The sequence below is a fragment of the Lagopus muta genome, chromosome 7 (genome assembly GCF_023343835.1).
Source record: "Lagopus muta isolate bLagMut1 chromosome 7, bLagMut1 primary, whole genome shotgun sequence".
NCBI classification, from domain to species: Eukaryota; Metazoa; Chordata; class Aves; order Galliformes; family Phasianidae; genus Lagopus; species Lagopus muta.
The window spans coordinates 43,688,354-43,709,108 of record NC_064439.1 but is presented as its reverse complement, the minus strand read 5'-3'; the positions used below and the strand labels follow the sequence as shown (position 1 = coordinate 43,709,108).

General features: G+C 41.2%; 1 protein-coding gene across 1 annotated transcript in view; it reads left to right on the top strand.

Moving 5' to 3' along the window:
* The window catches only part of SUSD5 (sushi domain containing 5), a 44,382-nt gene extending 25,861 nt beyond the window's left edge, over nt 1-18,521 (top strand). The window contains exons 4-5 of the mRNA XM_048952109.1: nt 3,846-4,034; nt 14,999-18,521. Coding sequence (XP_048808066.1) covers nt 3,846-4,034; nt 14,999-16,281 — 1,472 coding nt within the window. The 3' untranslated portion in view covers nt 16,282-18,521. The remainder of the gene's footprint in view (nt 1-3,845; nt 4,035-14,998) is intronic.
* Nucleotides 18,522-20,755: the final 2,234 nt, after the last annotated feature.

Below are 20,755 nucleotides of genomic sequence, written 5' to 3'. Positions count from 1 at the left end.
TCCTTGAAGTGTCTCATGTTGACTGCCAGAAATCATCTGTCACAAGCTCCTTCCCACACATGTTTTGACATTAAAGTTCCTCTTCAGAGGGGCCATAATTCCCTAAGGTCAATCAAGACAGAATCTGCTAAATCAGTTAATGAGAAGTGAGTTAAATCCCTTGTATCCCTTGTAAAAAAATAGCTGCTTAGTCTCTTGAGATGTTCATCACCAGAATCATCACTAGCCCTGGTGAATATATCTGTGCTGAACGCTCACACTCTTGCTGCACCATTAATTCCTGTTCAATTGTTAGATGTTGCCTCTGTTCTGAATTCCAGTCATATACATTGACTGTGGTAGGGATTGTCACTCCTGGAGACAGTTTTTTACTGCTGACAGGAGCTTCTTCCATATTCTTGCACATTTCCATGTATCTGTGAGGACCGTGAAACCTGGGAATGGACTCAGGATTTCCAGGTTTGAACATGTAATCTTGCACAAGTGGGGGGAGAATGAGGTCTTCTACATGTGGCAGGAGTGTTGAGGGGATATAATAGAGCACATCAGGCTTTTTGTAATTGGAAACATGCTCTGGGCTCATCTTTTAGCTAGCACCAGCATAGTCAGTGGTTACTGAGAGGACAGAGGAGACAAAAAGCAATGCTCCGGATGGAGAGTGCTCCCACAGCACAGGAGGAGCCCAATCCTCATCTACTACAGTCAGTACTCCAGGCAACCTCTGTAGACACACTAACACAGACCACTGCTGTTCCTCCAAATGACAAGCTGCTGCCAGCATGCCCTCTGTCACGCTTTGTGGCCTTGATCGCCCTCCTCTCTCCCAGCCCAAATGCCAACACTGAGCACAAGCTGTTCTTCCAAACACATCCATGATTTGCCACCTCCTGGCACACAGGCTGCAAACAAAAACCTGAAGCACATCCCCAGATGTGGCTCAGTCTGATGGGCTGCTAGGCCAGTATCTCCTGTGCTTGTAGCAGAACAAGCAGGTTTGATGAAGAGCTGAGAAGGAATTGTCATAGCAACTGAGACTGCAGAAGGGTGAAGATCTGTAAGATGCAGCTCTGAAAATTTCCATACTTGTTACGTGAGAGGATCACAGCCACGTGAATGTAGGAACTGGTGTATATCTGCAGGATAGTGGCTGCCCCTTAGTCCTGTCTGCTCTGTCACACAGTATGCTCTGCAGCAAAGACACTACCTTCCAACATCTCATACGAGACATTCAAAAGTTCCATACACAGTTTCGTCCAGGGACATCATGAACTTCTCCTTTTCTTTCCATTTACACATCAGCCTGATCTCTCTTTCAGGATCTCATTCTTCGCTGTGATCACATCTATTGCTGGGTTGTACAGTAAGGCTCCCTTCAGCTTGCTTTCTTTCCTGGAAGATTATAACGTGCTTTTTAAATGTATTTGACATAAGGTAAATGTATTTAGTCAGTGTGTTATTTTTCTGCTTCCTTTGGCCAAATAACAGACAAGCAAGGCTTTGTAGATAAGAATACTCTCTGACATGTATTTGTCCCTTACAGCCTTGGGACCAATACTTCCCTCAGAGCAGATACACAGTTCCCATTTGTACAGATGAAAGTGACTGCATAAATAAAGTACATGAAATGCAGGGGTCTGTAGCCTTCCTATGAGGCAATAAAATATTTTTTACTCCTTTCATCCACATCAATCTCTATTCATCCTACTGGCTCACAGGAAGCGCATTAGCTGCTAACTACTCCTCACTTCCTCAGATGCCAAACCTCCAGAAGACTGTGCATAAACTGAGCTTTGTGTAGCCTCAAGAGCTTGTTTTTTCTGTCCGTGTGTGTGTGCATAACTCCCACTAACTTCTGAAGGTGTTAGACAGTATATGTGTGTGTACGGTGCGGAGAATAGACTTCAAAGCTCTGACTTCAGTAGTGTGTCCCTTAAATTAGTGGCAGATGTTGTTCAGCATACCCAGCGGAGATGTGGTTAGCCATCAATTTCTAAGACCCTGACTGAGAAGAACTTTCACAGAGCGTGGCTATTTATCATTGCATTATGAGGTAAATAACGGTTAACGTAAACACATCATATTTCTACATAAGCATTTATTTACATGAAGCATGTAGGTGGTGGGGACTCCGGAACTCAATGGGGATCCTGCAGGATGCCCACGGTGCTGGTGAGGCTTGCTCTCTAGCAAGACAGTCTGAGCTTGTGCAGAAATTGGATTGAAAAAAGCGTGTTTTCTTTTCAGTCAAAACTATTGCTCGTTCAAAACTGTGAATATGAAGTGCTATCAATGGAAGTGTTGTTCATTTGTTGTTGTTAGGACGACAACTATGCAATGTAGATGCTGTCCCAAAAGCAGGCTTCAGTAAAGCAGCAGAGGTGTTCTCTGAAAACATTTCCCTTTTTAAGGAGCATAGTCTTGGAGGTCATGTTTTCACCTTCCAAACAAAAGTCTTTTCATGGAACATAACCTTTTCATAGCCAACTAAATAGTTAGCTTTTTGTATCCAAGCAAACAGGGTACAGGAGAGATCAATACTAGGACATTGACCCAACCCTAGATTTCCCATATCCTGTATAATTATCAAGATTCCTGAGCTTTTGCCTACTAGTCTTTATTTTTGCTGCTCTGTATCAGGACAAAAGCAGATTTTTGAATCTTCAGTTATTTTGGCAAATGGAGTACTTGGGTTTTTTTCTTCTACTGTCAATAAGTGTTCTAGAATCAATGGAAAAAGTCCCAGATGTGAAAAATATTATAAAAATTTATTTTTACCAACACTGCAGACTTTGTCTATTGGGTTTCTTCATAAGACCAGGTTTTTTGCACTGGAGGGTTGTTGTTGTTTGCTTTTTAATTTTATTTTATTTTTTGTAAGCAGGAGATGTGTATTGCAAAAGAGATGGTAAAAAGTCTGGGAAAAAAGGGGTCATGGCAAAGACTTTTGAGTGAAGAGAAACTGCAGTGCCTATCAGTTCTCTGGAAGACCTCAACTCACACTATTAGCAATAGTTGCGACAGTTCAAACCTAAAAAGAGAATTAAAATTTGGTCTGTGCTGGTGTTGACAGTGGTCTGTTTACTCCCTACATGTGCTTCTAATATGTAGAACAAAAAGCTGAAAACCATTTTTATACCATTTGCCATGATTTTTACTTCCTGCTTTTTGGTGCTGTTGGCAGAAATATTATTAAACAAAATCAGATTTTATATGTGATAAATTTAGCTCACTGAGAGCAAAGCTAAGTCATCCCTGGGTTCTGTTAAGTTGAAGAGCACAAGTAACCATTTATTACAAGTTAGTAGTCTCTTACAGGGAAATGGAGTCTCTGAGGACAAACTTTTGATTTAGAGCATGTCTAGAAGATTTGTCCTTCTGGGCATTTCCTTGCTATGACAGGGACTCGGTCACTTCTCCATCTAATGGATATTAAAGTACCAGTCTTGAACAATTGCAGAAGTCACTCTGCAGTTCAGCAAAATTACCGTGTCCAGGCATTTGCTTTCCAGTCCCAGCCTACCCAAGCCTCTGCAGAAGCAGGCAGTGAAGCCTGACCATCTGAGCTGACTGATAGGAAGCAAAGCCCCTCTAGATGTGTTGGTGTTGCACATCAGTAACATCTGTCACAGTTACTGCATTGCAGTCATAGCCCAGTATATACCATCCCAATTGCAATTTCAATTTACAATTCAAAACAGTAACGAAGGAGTGCAGGAGTGTGAATCAGATGAGATTTATTGGTTTTTGTAGGTTTGTCCTCAGGTTGCTATTTTAGCCACATGCTCAGCACTGGATTTAAAGACCACTGAGAGATCTCTACAACCTTGTTTCTTTTCTGCTTGCAGACAAGCCATGTGGAGACCCTCCATCCTTCCCTCACACCATCCTGCATGGCCACACCGGCTTTGAAATGGGGGATGAGCTGCTGTACGTTTGTGCCCAGGGGTACATCATGGGCAACAAGGAGACGGCGTTCACGCTGCTCTGCGACAGCTGTGGGGAGTGGTATGGGCAGGTGCAAGCCTGTGTCAAAGGTAGGCCTGGCACAAAGAACCATTTTTATCCATGCTGTATCTGCTGAACCCATGTCAGGGATTCACTAAGTCTTATCTTAGGGCCTTCCACACCATCTTCCTTATATTTCCCACAATAGCCTTTTTCTTTACTATTGAATATTGTTTTTAGTCCCTGGAAACAAGCCTTTGGGAAGAATCTTCGTCCACGTATTTAATAGCAGCATCAGACCCTTTCTGGAATTCTGTATGATTTTGATCTTCTTTATGATCTTGTGTGCATTCGTTCTGATCCTGGATGAAGTTTCTAATTTTTCAGTGTACTTGCTTTGTTTACTCAAGGAAAGGCATTACTGCTAATGTTACAACAAATACCAGAGGTATTTCTTTCGGTGTAGTTTGAGAGGAGTCATGCCCAGTCGATGTCAGTGAGCCAAAGACATTGTTTACCAGATGGAATACACAATGCAGGTTTTGTATGTCTTTTGCTATGTTTATTTTCATACGAAGCCACAGAGTTGCTACAGACCAGGCTATTGAAATCAAAATTCGGTGTTTGTTCTTGCTTTTGGGAACCAAAGTAAGCACAGAGAAAAGCTGCTATCTTTCTGTAGGAAGACACTAAGCATGGCCTGCACACAAATAACATCTTTCCTTACCATAGACATGCTGAGGCAGCCTGTGGCTTTAGCAGCTGGTCAACAGCTTTATATCTTCTTACAGTGATACATGCTGAGGTCCCAAAGAAAAGATCTTCCTTCCAGAAATGAGAAAATGCCTTGTGGAGATGGGGGTCAATGCTTTTCAAGAGTGTGGCAGACACATACTCAACATTTCCCCACTTTGTACTCATGCCATAAGATGGCTACCAGCATCCAAGCCCCCAGCTCAGGCTGTCTGGGCTTCTTAACCATGGTGAAGGTGCTGGAGTGTCTGCAGCTCCAGCTGCTGTGGGATGTGCAGACAGGGAAACTTGCTCCGTCTGCAAAAACATCTGTTCACATTTTTAAAATTCCTGATAGTATATGGGTGGGTTTTATAACATTTTAATTTTGTGCCTTCTCATTGCCAGGTTGAATTGACCTGTCTGTCCTTCAGGTGTTCTTGGCTTTCATTTGGGATGCAAATGGACAGTATGGTGGTTGTCTGTCTTTTAAATTCCACTCTTTGTCCACTGGCTAATGGGAAGCCAATCTTTAACTAGCCCTTCCCTAGTAGTTGTTGTAGCACTCTTGAACTTTCAGACTTGCATATATCATAAATAGCATTTCATTTTGCTGTTAGGAAAATTAAAGATGTATTAAGAGAAATGGCCATGACACAGAAGAACACTGTGACAGAGTGGCAGTAACCCACAGAAATACAATTTGAGTTAGACTTGGGCAGCAAGATGAAAAGGTTAGAAAAAGTTTTAATTTTAATTTTCCTTATTAAAAAGTACACAATTTTTATGATAAGCCATGCTTTCAGGATATTTCTCTGAAAGCATATCAGTGGCTACCCAGATATTTACTCCCTTAAAAGCAGTGAAAACAGATTATATTATCAAATAGCTTGACTCAAGGAATAGGACTTTTATAAAATCAAATCAGAAAAGAAAACCACAATTGAAAAAGGCTCTAGGAAATTACAATACTGGATGTTCAGAAATGTTCAAAAACTATCTCTATACATAGGTCACTCTGAAAGTGTCACTCCTATTTAATCCACGGAAACTACAACAGATACAAAGAACACAATAGCACCATTTGATAGAACAAATTCTCAGCTACACTATTTTCAATGTAGTCACCACCATGAGGTATGCATTTTCATCAGCAATGAACAAGAGACTGCGTGCCACACTCTCAGAAATCTGCACCAGTGGAGGTGACCCACTATCCACTATTTCACAGCTGCTGTGATGGTGGTGATGATGTTGTTAGGAGAACGTTATCCATGAAGTCCATCATTCATTGGCCCAAATAGATGGAAGTCAGAAGGCACCAAATCCAGACTATGCAGTGGGCATGGTAGGACAGTCCGGCCAGGATTGGCAGTGTGCTTCATCGTCTTCAAACTCACTTGGGACCTGGCAATATTGTGTTGCAAGAGGAAGGTTGTCTTCTTCTTTGGCTTAGTTCTGAAAGTTCAAGCCTTCAGCTTAGTCAGCATCATGATGCAGTGGTCAGAGCAGATGGTTTGTCTGGGCCCCAGGAAATCCAGAAGGATCACCCCTTTCCTGTTCCAAAAGACAGTGCACATCACTTTATTCACTGAGGGCTGTCTTGAACTTTTTCTTTGATGGGGAATTCACTTGGAATTCCATGTACTACCATTTTGACTCTGGGTTGTGTAGTGACACCACATCTCATCACCACTATGATGTGAAACAGAAAACTGTCATTTTAAGCCCCATTTTGGTTCAGTAGGTCTCAACAAACTTGCATACAGTGTGCTTTCTGCTCCTGGGTGAGCATTTGTAAACTGGTAAACTTTGTGATATTCCAACGTTGTAACTGTAGTTTCCAAAAGATTGAAACTGGTATTCAGCTCTGTAAACAGTTTCCTGTTCATAATCTGCTGGTTTATTGGATGAGGTGACCAAGGTGCTCCTCACTTGGAGGTGTGACTGCTGTGCATGGCCGTCCAGAATACGTCTTGTCCTTCTTGCCACCCCTGAAACACATCACGCACTGCTTCACTGTCCTCACATCCACTGTTTGGTCTCTGTAAATGTTCAGCAAGTGTCAGTGAATGTCACTGGGCACCATTTTTTTCCACATGGAAAAATTCAGTGGCACACCTTTTCTTCAGATGCACTGCCATATCAGATGCCATTTTGTTAGACTTCCCTTCTGCTACCATGTGATGAATGGCAACAAAACGTAATGGGACATTGGTGGGAAGGTTCTACCTCTCCTGCTATCCCGCCAACAACTGCCTCTGATGTAACGGACCAACACAGCGAAGTAGGAGGCATTAATTTTGGAGCAGTTCTTGTACATTACTTAGGTTCTGCAACAAAGTTTGAAGTTTCCCTTTGTTAAATGATAAAAGAAATACTACTGTGAATTCACATCTGGATGCAATCAGGATTTTACTTTCTCATTCTCTTTCTTGTATTATTCCATTCCACGCATAAAGTTCAGAATTGCTCCAGTGTTTTAGAACGGTAGTCTGATAACCTTATAGATATTTTTATGCTTATTTTTGTAGAGGATATCATCACATCTTAAAGATTACATTTGTGGACATCATAGAGATCCCTTTCTAATGAAAGAATGGGCAGCTGTTGTACAACTGAGCAGGCAGAGTGGACAGTTTCCTTGGATATTGGAGTGAAGTGATCTAATAGGCTGGAGCCAGCACACCCATTTCAGTGCTGACGTGTTCCTTAATGCCCGTGTTCTTGCAAGGAATTGTTCTTACTCACGAATATACACAACCAGGTGGAAACAGTCAGGAGGAAAGTTCTCTCTGAGTGGCAGTGAGTTGTGTCTGTGCAGCAAGGAACCAGATACTCAGACCCATCCAACTAGTGCAGAGGTACCAGAAACATTTCTGACATCTTTCTGGACTACTTCAGCTTCCAGAACTGTTACTGCTAACAGCGGTTTATATGATGAAGTGAAATACTGCAGGGGATGCTGGGGAACTTGCAGGTAGAGAAGGGAAGAAGGGAATCTACATCTGATAACCCAGTGGGTCTGAATTTCTCACAATCTGCAACAAACATTTCTTTTTCCTTCACTGTGAAAGTGCGGGTTTCGTCAGATGTAGAAATAAAACTGTTCTACACCAGAGTAAGGATGGGAAAGAATCAGGCCATTTAAGTTGTGTGTGTTTCACTGTTTTCCCTGGATAAATAGTCTATTTCCCCTGTTTTGCCTCAGCCTTTCACACAGCCGCAGGGGAGAGAAAAATATTTTTAAAAGAAATAGGAAAGTGTGGCTGTAAAATCACAAACATCAACACTGGAACTTGGGAGCAGATGTTACATTGAGGATTATGATTTTTAAAATGATTTAAATGTAGATTTCATGCTGAGGGGATGCCTTTGATTAATGTTTTTAAAACACTTTGAGAATCTGGGGTAGAAAATATGTGTTCAGAGAATCATTATTAATTACATATTCAAGCCTCCCAATGACAATTCTTGAAGAAAGGAAGCTTCACAAGAAGACTGAAGTGTGTTTTATTGATGCTAGAGTTCATTATTAAAAATAAAAAAGTAAGAATTCAGTCAAAAAGAACAAAAAAAATTGGAATTTAATTAAAAGAGGCCTGATTTACAGTTGACAGATATTTTTGGGGTCATAGCAGAGAGGAGAATAATTATTATGTAAGTACTCCAGGAGACAGCAGACACAGCAATTTCTAAGTGCTTGGAGGCAAGCAAATAACTCCTCTATCATAAAGGCTAATAACTGGACTTAAGGGAGAATTTATGTCCCTGCTGGCAGACGGCACTGTTTCTGTTCTCACCGGCTCACAACGGAGGAAAGATGATCTCAAAGGAACTTAATGAACATCTGAGTGCTATGCTTAGAGGTTGGTAAGATGATACAGTTCCCTGATGCTGAGCGTTCTCTGGGTGAACAGCTGGAAGAGGGAGTTTCTTTGTAAAGAAACTTCTTTACAAACTTCTTTGGAGTTTTACAGTGAGCCTAGGATACAGGTAAACAGTCTATCTATTCTCTTTTTGGTGTAATAGCTTGCTTAGCAAAACTCTCTGGTATATTTCATGGTTACAGCATCTGTATATTCATTGATTATACAAGCAGCTAAATAGTGTGTAAAGCTGCTCATAGAAGCACCTTTATGATCATCTCTCCTCTCTGTTTTCAAGCAGTCGGAATAGAAATGGTCCATCCTAGCACCCACTATGGAGATACATAACTATTCAGTTATCAAATCCATCAACTAAAAGGAAAAAAATTTATTATGTATTAATGCCCACTTATTCCAAAATATTCTGGCAAGTTTGGCTATGGGTGTCATTTAGAAGTTACATTAAGTGGACTCTGCATAGGATAAGGTATGATCAAAATTGAGGGTAGAATGTATTACAAATGGCTTTAGTGCACATTCACATATGAGGGTACAATTTTTAATCAAGATTTTTTTTTTAAATTAAAGTGGTTCTGCATAGTGGTGTTTCCTGTAATTTCTCATCATGAAAAGATGCTGTGTTCTAGCTGCAAACACAGGGGTATTGAACCCAACAAAGCAACCTTAAGCAGAGGACAGAGAAATGTGTTTTTGCAGTTTATTTTTTTTTTAATTTCTGTGGAGAAAACATATTTGTTTCACAAAATATAACCTGAAGATTAGCATTGTGGTGAAGTCTGAAAGCAGGCACTATGTGCCTTGATCTGGCTGCCCTGCAGGCACTGAAACCAAGCTGACTGTTCACAGAGTTACAGAATGGTTTGGAAAGGACCTCAAAGATGATGTAGTTCCAACCCCTGTGCCATGGACGGGGCTGCAACCCTCCACCTCAGGCCGCCTAGAACCCCATCCAACCTGGCCTTGAGCACCTTTAGAGATGGGGCACCACAGCTTCTCTGGGCAGCTGTGCCTCCCACTGAAAATTTTCCCCTTCCTTTAGTTTAAAACCATTCCCCCTTGTCCTGCTGCTGTCTACCTGTGTAAAAAGTTTATTTCCTTCCTTTTCTAGTCTTCCTTTAAATACTGGAAGGTTACAAGCCCAGTTTCCTCAGCCTGTCTTTGTATGAGAGATGCTTCAGCCCTCTGATCATCTTCCTGATCCTCCTCTGAACCCGCTCCAGCAGCTTCATGCCCTTCCTGTGCTGGATGCCCAAACCTGGGCACAGTATTCCAGGTGGGGCCTCACAAGGGCAGAGCAGAGGGGGCAATGCTCTCCCTCCTGGTCACTTTTTTCTGATGCAGTCCAGGATACAGTTGGCATTCTAGGATGTGAGAGCACACTGCTGGCAGTTGCTAAATTGCATCCTTTCCCCCCTTCTCAGAAGTGAAGTATTTGTTCAATGTCAACAGTGTTAATACTGGTGTTTTGAGGAGAGTCTGGACTGCATTGCATGAGGTTGGATAAACACCCTTCAAAATTTGCTTCCTAAAAGTGAAAGCAGATTGGAAGACTGGGAGATCATGCCCGTCTCTTGAGGTCCCATCCAACCCTTGCAATTCTGTGATCTCTGCCCTCAAATTGGATAGGAAGAACACAATTCATTTATCCTTCTCCCTTGACAGCTTTGTTTTTTTCCTACTTAAAAGCTTGAAACAACAGAGGTCCTATCTTCTGTGTATCTGAGAAGCCTCTGCAGTGTCAATCTGTTGGTGCTCTCCTTGCACACTCAATGCTGGTCTAGTTTTTCCACACGGAGGACACGCTCCTGATTTCAGCACAGCAAGGGTTCAGATGACTTTGAACACTGCTGAAGCTTCATCTACAGCCCCCAGACTTTTTTGCCTGCTCTCATTACTTCAAATGCTTTCTGAATTTTCAAGAGAAATATTGATCCACATTAATGTGGTGCATGAGCATGACTCGCTGCCATCATTTAATTCCCTTTTTTTCAGTGGGAAGGGTGAAAACACATATGGTAGCTTTTCATCTTTTTTCTGAATGCTTTATTTATTTATTTTTAAGTGGGAAGGGACAGCTGTGGCAGGCGAGCAGAATAAGCAAAAAATACACCCGAGGCCTGTCAAAAGGATTGCTATGGCAAACTTTGGTTCTCTTTTCAGGTCTGTCACTTAGCACTTGTGCTAGATTAATGCAAAGTATCGATATGACAAGAAACAATTCTGCCAAACTAAGTTAGTTTTAAAAATATGGTGAGTTATGTATTTATGCTAGCAGGTTTTCTGCCAGACTGAAAATCATCCTCCCTCTTATAGCTGCTGCAAGTGAAAAAGGCAGCATCAATTCCTCATCTTGTGTGCTCTGGCTAATTTGACAGAAGAGTATTCATGCACCTGAGCCTGATCCAAGTCAAATGGGTAATTCTTCAGGATGCCGTAGCTCACAAACCTGAAAGATCTTAGGCAAATGCATGTAAAAGCTCTTTCCTTTCTCACTCCTAAAGACAGATGCCAGCGTGTTAATATTTGCTGTAACTACTCTGAGATTCCTAGAATAAAGATGTATTTATAAGTAGAAATGTTTATGGTGATGGTCTACATAGAATCAAGTTTCAATTTCCTGTGCTCCAAAAATACTTCCTTGAAATATGCAGGGCGCTTCATGGTTGTCCAAAATAGCAACACTCAAAATAGAGCTCGGATGCCAATATGCTATCTAGAAGAAAAATTAAACTGATCCTAGAGTGTGGAAAATGAGACTCTTTGTTTTTCGCCTGTCTCAGTGTTTGGTCACTGTTTTCACATTAGGATTGAAGTTGAAGGAGATGAAAGCTTTTTGAGACTGGGTGCTTACCAGAAAGGACGAGGCTAAATTAAAAGGATTTTACCTTTTAATTGAGCTTCACATCTCTGGGAGTATGCCATTTCAGCATCTGTTACTGGAAAATGTTCATTTCAGCCTCAGTAATCCCTCAGACAGTGAAGCAAAACTCACTGATCCTTCAGTCTGCCAGAGGATGATGGTAGGGGCAGGATCTAACAGTAACCATATATAGACAGATTTGTCTCCAGCTAATTAATTTCAGTGTTGGCTCCTCTTAAAACCAAATCTGCCTGGCCAGGAAGGTGCAAACACTTTTAAATCAGTTGCTAGCTGTCTTTAAAATGCATGTAAATAAAGGTTACAACTATTTGGATAAGAGGTGGAGCTGAATCTACTGTAGTTGGTGCTCTTCAGTTCTGAGGCTGAAATTCAGAGAACTAGAAAGCCCTGGGAAGTGCTGAGGAGGTGAGCAAAGAAAAGTGTAAAAGTTGTGCAATCTGGAAAATCACGCTCACGGCTGACCTAAAAGATTGTCATGGTAACACAGCTCACAAAATGCTAAGTCCAAGCCCTACTTGAAGGTCTGAGACCCAGGATAAAGAATAGACTATTATTACTGTGTAAGTCGATTCAGGATCGCATAAATCAAAGCTTCAGAGCAAGGGGTCTGTATTTCCTTTGATGGTTAGGGAGCTCAATAGTTGCTTTCATTCTGACATCCCATAAGCTAACATTAGTTATGTTGATAGTCTTTGCTGTAAACTGTACAAATAGAGGAGACTGCATATGAAAATACATTATAGCAGCTTTGCAGCTTGGGCCACAATCTGATTGTCAAAAAGAACAAGACTCCCTTATGCAGTGACAAGCAGTGCATAATGAACTCCAATCTCAGGCTCTCTTTAGACTACAATGGGCTTTTTCTTTCCTCAGCTGAGCATTAAGAAAGTACCAATTCATTTCTATACATACAGGATGAGGCCAAAAGACAGCAGGTTTGGGAGCGTGATTGATGGTTCAACAAACTCATAATATGTTCTGATAGATGCAGAACTCGTGTTTCCCTAGGCACACAAGCTCTTTCCTGATGTGTCTCCACAGGACTTTCTTCTGGAGAACTGAAAGTATCTCACAGGAGAGAGACACAGTGGGGGCCGGAGCTTTGTATACATAACTCTGTATTACTACAGTCGTCAATCATTGACCAATGGTCCACACTGGTCAGTAAGATGAATGCTAGCTTCCCATGCATTTTGCTGACCAAAGAATAGTTTTGGAAGAAACAACATAAACAAGTGAATATAATCTTTGTTCACGGATGTACATGCATGCACTAGAATACCATAACGTAAAAATCAACTTTGTCCTCTGCTGGATTACTCTAGTCTGAAAAATGAGTGGTAAAAACGGTCAGATGTAGAGATAACATACAGGTCAAGACAGATTGGTGTGGTGAGCAGTAGACTTGGTAAATGGTGAGTTATCACATCATGATGATGTTACAGTTCATGTATATCCAAAAGGCAGCTATAGGCTGTCCTGAGGAACTCCGGTAATTAGCAAAACAAGCATAGTAGACACCAGGTTCTGGCAGGGGTCTGAATGCTAAGAGGGTAAAATGGTGTGGGGCTCTGTTTCCATGCAAAGAGAGCGCCAGATAGGAAAAATTCTTGGGAGTGAGACAAGGGAGCAAAGTAAGACTGGTTATAAATGTTACGCTGCAGTGGCCCACACAGAGCTTCATGAAAATGAAGGTAAATGCTTTGGTATTCAGAAGTACCCTCCAGTCATTCACTAAGGTCTGAAATTGTATTGGAAGGAGGGCTGGGGTGAATTCAAAAAGTGAGATTCCTACCAGGGAACTTTCCACTCTGAGAGCAGGAATCCCAGTCTGTTAAGCTGTCTTTCCCACACTGGGAAGCTTTTTCCTGCTTTGGAGAGGATCTAGAAGGCTGTCCGAGCAGATGAGGAGACCAGGACCAGGAGGGAGAGAGACCTATTGCTGGTCCCATTGTGTTTTGTTGCAGGCTGAATCGGGCACCTTTGTGTGCGATCCACTTCTATGTAAAATTTACCATGAAGGAGGTATTAACTCTCTGCAGGCTGTGTCACACATTTTATTTTCCTCAGCATAACCACTTCACTTTATGGTAGTCCCAGATGCTATTCCAAGAAAAATACCTTTTGCTAATACTCATTCTGTTCTGGCACCTGGCTTAAGCTGTTCTGGCAAAAAGTAAGCTGGTGTGAGCTGTATCACCGCTAAGTGGTTTTGGTCAGACTGGTTTGACAATATTTCTAATCTTTCTTAAGAGTAGACCAAATATGGCTCTGCCAGGAGTCTGGGAAGGAGTCTCCAAGGAGAATGTGACTCATTCGGAAATTGAGGTGGGCCCCAGACGAAAATGTGATTCAAAGTTGGTTGAGTGTAAAAAGGCAAAAAAGATAAGGCTTTATGAATGCACTGATTTGTAATACAGCTTCTCCTATTAATTTCTTGTTTCCCATGTCATGCCAGGTTTATTGCTTCACTGTCTTCACAAAAGACTAAACACTCTCTTAAAAAGAAAAATTCTCACCCTGAATCATGTTGTTTTATTTTCCATATCCCAAGGCACTATTTTCTAGGACTTTTAATGCCAGCATAAATCTCCACAATTACATCAGCTTTCTATGGAGTAAAACTTGTGTGAGCTGAAAATCAACCACCCTGTCTAGCTTGGAAAATTTTTCATTGGGCTAAGGCTTTAGAAGAGTATAAATTACAATACATTATTTCATTCAAATTCAAACACGGTTTCATGCTCTGAGTTGAGGCTATTTTGCTGTGAGCGGTAGGTCTGACGAGGCCTGGGGAATATTTCTAAATCAGACTCCAACTTTGTGATGAATCCACCCCTCTGTAGCACTCTGCTGGTTTTCTTCTTGCTCTTCGTATTTTATTTTGTAATATTCGCATTACTAAATTGGAGAAGCAGATGGTATTATCTGGATATCGAGCAATTAGGCTTGAAGGATTGGAGCCAGACTTCTCTACCCTTGCAGCTGAGGGTGCAAGCTTGCTTTTTTTCAGATGAGGACAAGCAGAATGCAGTGTCAGCTTCGGTGAGGGTATTATTTCCCCAGGCAGCTCTGAAGAGCTCCCATGGGATGAAAGCTACCACTTGGTTCCCTTGGCTCCAGGTATCCTCTCACCACAGCACCAAAGTCATTTCAGAAAAATACTAAATAAATTAAAAAACTGAATGCAAGGAACTGAGTATAATCCTTCTGGTTCAAAAGGGATGAAGTTGCTGTGAAACTTATGCATTTTTATCTTTAAGAAAGTCCCGAAAACTCTAAGTTACTTTGATTTTATGTATTTTTTTAATCTGGAAAGATAAGACGTGAGCAGTTAGCACTGACACCTCTTCTGTTTTCTTTAAAAGATTATCTTGACCATCAAGTTTATGGTGGAGCGCCCCTTTTCAAATAAGCAACAAAACTGAATTAAAAACACTGTCTGAAAATCATACCTTGCTGCATCTTTCTTCTTGTCTATTGTAACAAATAAGTCCAGCAATTTTTGGGGAAAATTAAATGTTGGCTTCTTTATTTTTAACTTTTCTAGATGAAACTGAGGCACATATTGACTATGAAGATAATTTTCCTGATGACAGATCAATACCTGTTGCTGAGAATGAACATGCCAATGGCAAAGAGGAAATGGAGCAGGAACAAGAACAGCTTTCTTTCAGTAAAAATTCAGAGGAAGGAAGAACTGGAAATACTAATGGGGTTACTCAGGATGTAGATACTTCTGAAAAAGGAAGCAGGGCACCAACTGAATCCCCCGTTTCTCTCCTAAGCCAAAAAAACTTGTTTTGGTTTCCGTCAGAGGCTTTCAGTGAGCCTGAATCAGAGAAAGAGACAGACGATTCCACTAAAGCACAGTTTTCTGAGGGTGATAATCACATCGGAGTCAAGACAGTGTATGATGAACCCAGTGCCAAAATGTTCTATGACAGTGAAGATTTCCCCATTGGGCCCATTCTCACAGCTAATGATACAAAGGAAGGGATAGATACAGTTCCTATTACTGATGAGTCATGGTTAGATGGCTATCCAGTAACACAAGAAGTGGTGGAGGATGATGAAGAGGAGGGGGATAAAGTTGATGGATCGATGGGAACAGAGGAAGACATTATCCTCACGACTGACCGACCAAATCACGTTGAAGTCAGGAAATTGGGCAGTGGTAGCCCTGCTCCAGAGGAAGGTTTAACACAGATTGTGGCAGCAACAACGAGCATAGATGATGAGAGGGTCAAAGAGACGTCAGTACCTCTTACATCAGTGAGTGGTCTGGAGGACTTAAGTGTGAGCAGAGGTTATGATGATGCTGCATGGGACCACCCAACTACAGCTCTGGAAACTGTGACTCAGGAGCCCGGTACAACACTGCTGTTGGATGTAACCAGCCTAAGAACTTCCATGTCTGAAACCTCTGCGATGGCCAGCCCCTTCGATCATACTCCTGAGGAAGAAGAAAGGGGAACAACAGCCTACCCAGCACAAGTAGCAACCACTGCACCAGCTCCAGATAGCCTTACTGGCACATCATCCCCAGAGTTAGATGAGCAAGAAAATCTCACCCAGGGCCTTGGAGAGAAGCCAGTCCCCACTTCTGAACCTTGTGAGGGAGAGGATTGCCCCAAGTCAAGTAAAGGTGCTGTCATAGCAGTAATTGTGATTCTCCTGTGCTTGTTACTGGCTGCAGCTGTGCTGGCTGTGTGGTTTTTCAAAAAACGGCAGCAGAAAAATTCTGTCTATAAACTGAATGGAAGGTGTCAGCCCCGGCATCACTGTTACCACCACTACCACCACCAACATATTGAAATGCAGAAAGTCTAACCAAGGGTCTTCTGGGAGAAAAGCTAGATATCAGAAGAAGGTATTGATGCTAGAAGGATCACGTGACCCATGGATACTAAAATCCAGCAGTGCAGAAAGCAGAAGAAGACAAAATGCTAAAAGAACACAGAAGACAGACGAGATTTCATCTGTTTGAAATTGCAGTTTAGCATATCTGACCTTTCAGAACTAAAGAATCTGTATGTTTTTATCAAAAGATCTTTTGGAGTCATCAGCAGGACACAGTGTGCTTGCTAGGACATCTACAGTTTGTTCTGCTTTTACATTTTGCTCCTATTAATAATAAATTAATTGATTAATTTCCATGCTACCTGATTGTAATCTAATGGCAGGGCTGGTCGGGCCTTCTTGGACTACTCTCAGTGGAACAGAGAAGGGAGGAGGGGAAAAGGATGTTTTTGGAGTAACTGCACATCTGGTCCTTTTTTGAGAACCTGACCAAGCTGGTCAGGATAAACCACCATAACAAATTATTGCCTGATGTGTCTTAAAAAGCAAAGCTATTTGCTACCGTACTTTAATGGATAGTATTGCAATGATTACTAAGGTACTTTTCTTCAATGATACGAATTTAACAAGCCAAAAACCATTAAGGTATTTCTATGGAAGGTGCTCTTTTAGCCTTAGTGAAGAAGTGCCATTCTTATACTAATCTTTTTATAGAAATGATGATGCCTCCCTGGAATTCAGAGAATACTGTATGGGCCGTTCTTCCTTTAATATCAGCAGAAGGGGACTCAGAGCACTGATTTCAGATGTCACGATGAACAGCGTCGTATTACAGAGCAGATGGTGATGAAGCACTTTGCAGGGGAACCAACCTGAAGTCAGTCACTTTTCTGAATATGGTGGTGACTGACCAAGATACTGAATTTCAGTTCAAAGCCAGCAGTACCACTGGCAGTCGAAGCCACGTCTCATGTTTCTGCCCTATGAACTCTGTGCAATGACTGATTTTCACCATTCTGCTTTTTCATCAGCTGAAAAGGTGTCTGGAGGGGACAAAGGCTGGCATGGGAGATGGGTATTCATACGGAGTGCTGCTTAAAGGGAAAATGAACTTAGGGAAGGGAGAAATTACATCCAGTTGATAAAATGCAAAAACTTGACTCTTAAACTGGATGGTAGTATACAAACGCAGAGGCCTTTTCAAAATCATGTTCCATTTCAAATAGTTTTGAAAATGACCATGGAAGGAGAGGAATATGTTTTCTAGAATCCCTCAGAATAGTTCTAATAGTGTCTACTATCAAGTACTTCCTTACCTTTCTGAACGAGCAGGAAAAAGTCTAGCAAGTGTGAATAACCTCCAAGTCTTAAGCGATGCATCCACCGCTGTCCTGCACAACCCCAGCCAAGACGCTCAAGAAGTTGAGCACAGCAAAGTACTGGAGTAAGGAAAGGTGACTTGGCGGAGTTCATTCAGGTTCATGATCTGTTCTGAGTCACACTGATAACCATCCCTAACTCCATGGAAGGTAGACTTTGTGAAATGGAGTGCAGCACTTGGCCTGTCACAAATACAGCCATCGTTCCCAATGCTGGTAAGGAAAACAAAGGGGTTTTTAAAAGAGCAGATAGAAGGTATCTTGGAGAATTGGACCTCAGAGTGGTAAGAATCTAATGGCCTGGCAAAAGCCAGAGTAAAGAAAGAAGAGCAGACACTGTACAGATTTGTAAATACTGTGTTCTCTGACATATGCATGACTGTGCTTTTAATGCATTCTAGAATACGAAATAACCTAGAATTTCTGTTGTAAACTATTTTTTTATGCGGCAGTGTTTTTAAAAAACAATGGATTTAGCACTAAGGAACTTTATGGAGACTTAATTTGACTAAAACGTACCTTGTGTAATCTTGTGGAAATGTGCTGACAAATAAACACAGGAACATCCATTAAAATGTTGTTTAACTGAATGGTACAAGTATGTGTTGCAGTTCTATGAAGCATCACTCGAAATGAAAAGTCAGTAGTGTTTGGCTCAGGAACTGGACTGTAAAAATGAGACTCAAAATATCATTATGAACATAAACTGCACAGGGATATGATTTGAGGCACAGAAATCACTTGTTGTTCATGAACCAGAAAAAAGTGCACATTAACATAGAGCTTTGGAGGTATTTAAATAAAAGTCAAGTTACAGAAAAGGGAAAGAAAATGGCTGTGTGTGTTCTTGTGTGAATCATCCAGTTTACCCACGTGTTTCTGAAGGAAAGTCTGTCTCTTGGGTCATTCTTGTACAAGACATTCTGATATTAAAAAATCAGCTGAATAGCATTCAGTTCTGCTCAGAAAAGCATCTACTCCTGTCCAGCAGCATCTGCTTGTGGTCACAGTTTTTATTTGGCCACAGTGATGCATGGAGTTTGGGAAAATGAACAAAAAGAGGGATGAACAGGCCATGAATGATACATTAGATTTCTGTGTGTGTAACTTGGCTTAGCAGTGACAGAAGAGATGGGGAAAAAAAACCAAAAAACAATATGGCATGGTAAATACAGAATGAGAAGATGGTAATGGCAAAATACAGGGGTGAATTGCCCTGTACAGGTGGTTAGAGCTAAAAGTGCTGGGTGTTGGTTGGAGTTGGGAAGGGAAGAATTGCAGGGGGAAATACCAGGTGTGATTTTTCTGAAGATACCTGCTCATCAGGGGTTGATGTGTTGTCCTATGATGAAAAGCATGTCTTATCCTCTTGCAGGGGAGCCACATGTTACAACATGCTGTCTGGAGTCAACTCGCAGGCATTACAGCTATCATTTTGTACCTTTCTCAGGCAGAATTCTGGGGTTCAAGCCCTTGAAACCAACAGATGTTTGCTCCCCTTTATGCAGAAACATCGGAATCGCAAATTATTGAGACCCTTTCCTTTACTCCGTGGTTGCGATTGCATTTGCCAGCTGGGTGATGAGATACGGTTTATTGCATATTGTACTTCAAAAGTTATTATGTTGAGGATTTGCTGCCGCAGGCATAAAGACAGCACAGATTGATTTTTTTTCTCCAGTGAAAATAATTGAGTTTTTTCTATCTTAACACTACAAATTACTGGCTGTATATTGCAATACTAGCTGTGAAATATCATCGCATATAGCTGTGAATGGCCATCTTAAAAATTGGTCATAGCAAGAAATGTTTTGGTAGTTGTAAGACATATCAGGCTGCAGGGTTGTCACCAGCTCAGGACGATACGCAAATGTTTAATGCCTTTTTAGATGAGTGCTAATAAGAAAGGGATAAAGGCAGAAAGCCCCATTTTTCTCTGTAAAGTTAGCAGTCACATAATGCTGCCGCTCGGACTCCGGTATTTCCATCTGCAGGTAACGAAGTTCCATTACTTTGCAGAAGTCATCGGTAAAAGACCATATTTGTTACTTCATGCTACTTAAAAGGTCTGCCCAAAAGCTACATCAAAGGGAAGAAAAAGGTAAAAATAATCAAAGAAAACTTAGTTTTTTTTCTACCAACCGAAAAGTTAGCGTTTATAAACTTAAAAGAAAAAAGGCGCAGAATTCTCCGCAGAATTCAGTTTCCATATATCATCAGCACTGCAGGGAGAGAGAAGAGAGGCGGGAGGAGAGATGGGTGTCTCAACCACGGAATGTTTCCTTGCCAAAAATAAATAAATAAGTGGCTATCTATTTATTCTGATATTTTTTTTTTCTAAGCACTGAAGAGGACTTAAGATACAAAACGTTGGTTTGCTGGGGTGTGCAACCCAACTCACTTTGGCTATTTCTTACTCAACTTCTTTATTTTTTGTATAGCTTAAACTCTCCACACTGGGTCATTCAAGTCTTGAGTCACCAGAAAAAAGAAGTTGCTGTTTAAAGTATGGCAGACAACCAAAAGTTCAGACAGCTGCAATGAAGGATTAGTTGTGGGTTTTTCTCGCTGCCTTGCTACAAACTGCATCACAGCTCTATGTTCAAACATTATTAAATGGGAATGTTTTCTCTGGCACCAACTACTTCTCCCCACAGTTTAAGTATTGATTTTTTTTTAACTGAAGTAGCTTTGGTTTACAGCTCACATTAGAACTTAAAAACATATTTCCATAGTAGCTGGCATATGCAGGCAACTGTTTATTCTCAGTACCAGCCATAATAAACACTTGTACTTTTATAATCCAACAAATCTTTGTCTAATCACAACTTCGTTTTCAGAGCTGTAAAATTTGCATGCTATTTAAACCATTTTAAAGGAAGACTCTTTAGAAAACGAAAATTTTCTTAGTCTGTCTTCACTGTCTGTACAGACCGATAATTAGCAGTAAAGAATGCGTGAGATAGGATAGATATGTACTGCAAGAGAATTGTATTGCAGCATTGAGAAAAACCTTTGTAAAGCAGGGCATGCTAATTGATTTTCAGAGGAATAGATTGCTTTTTAGAGACAAACCTTTATGCGATCTAGAACTTATTCTGGTACGTGTGGGAAAAGAAGGTAAA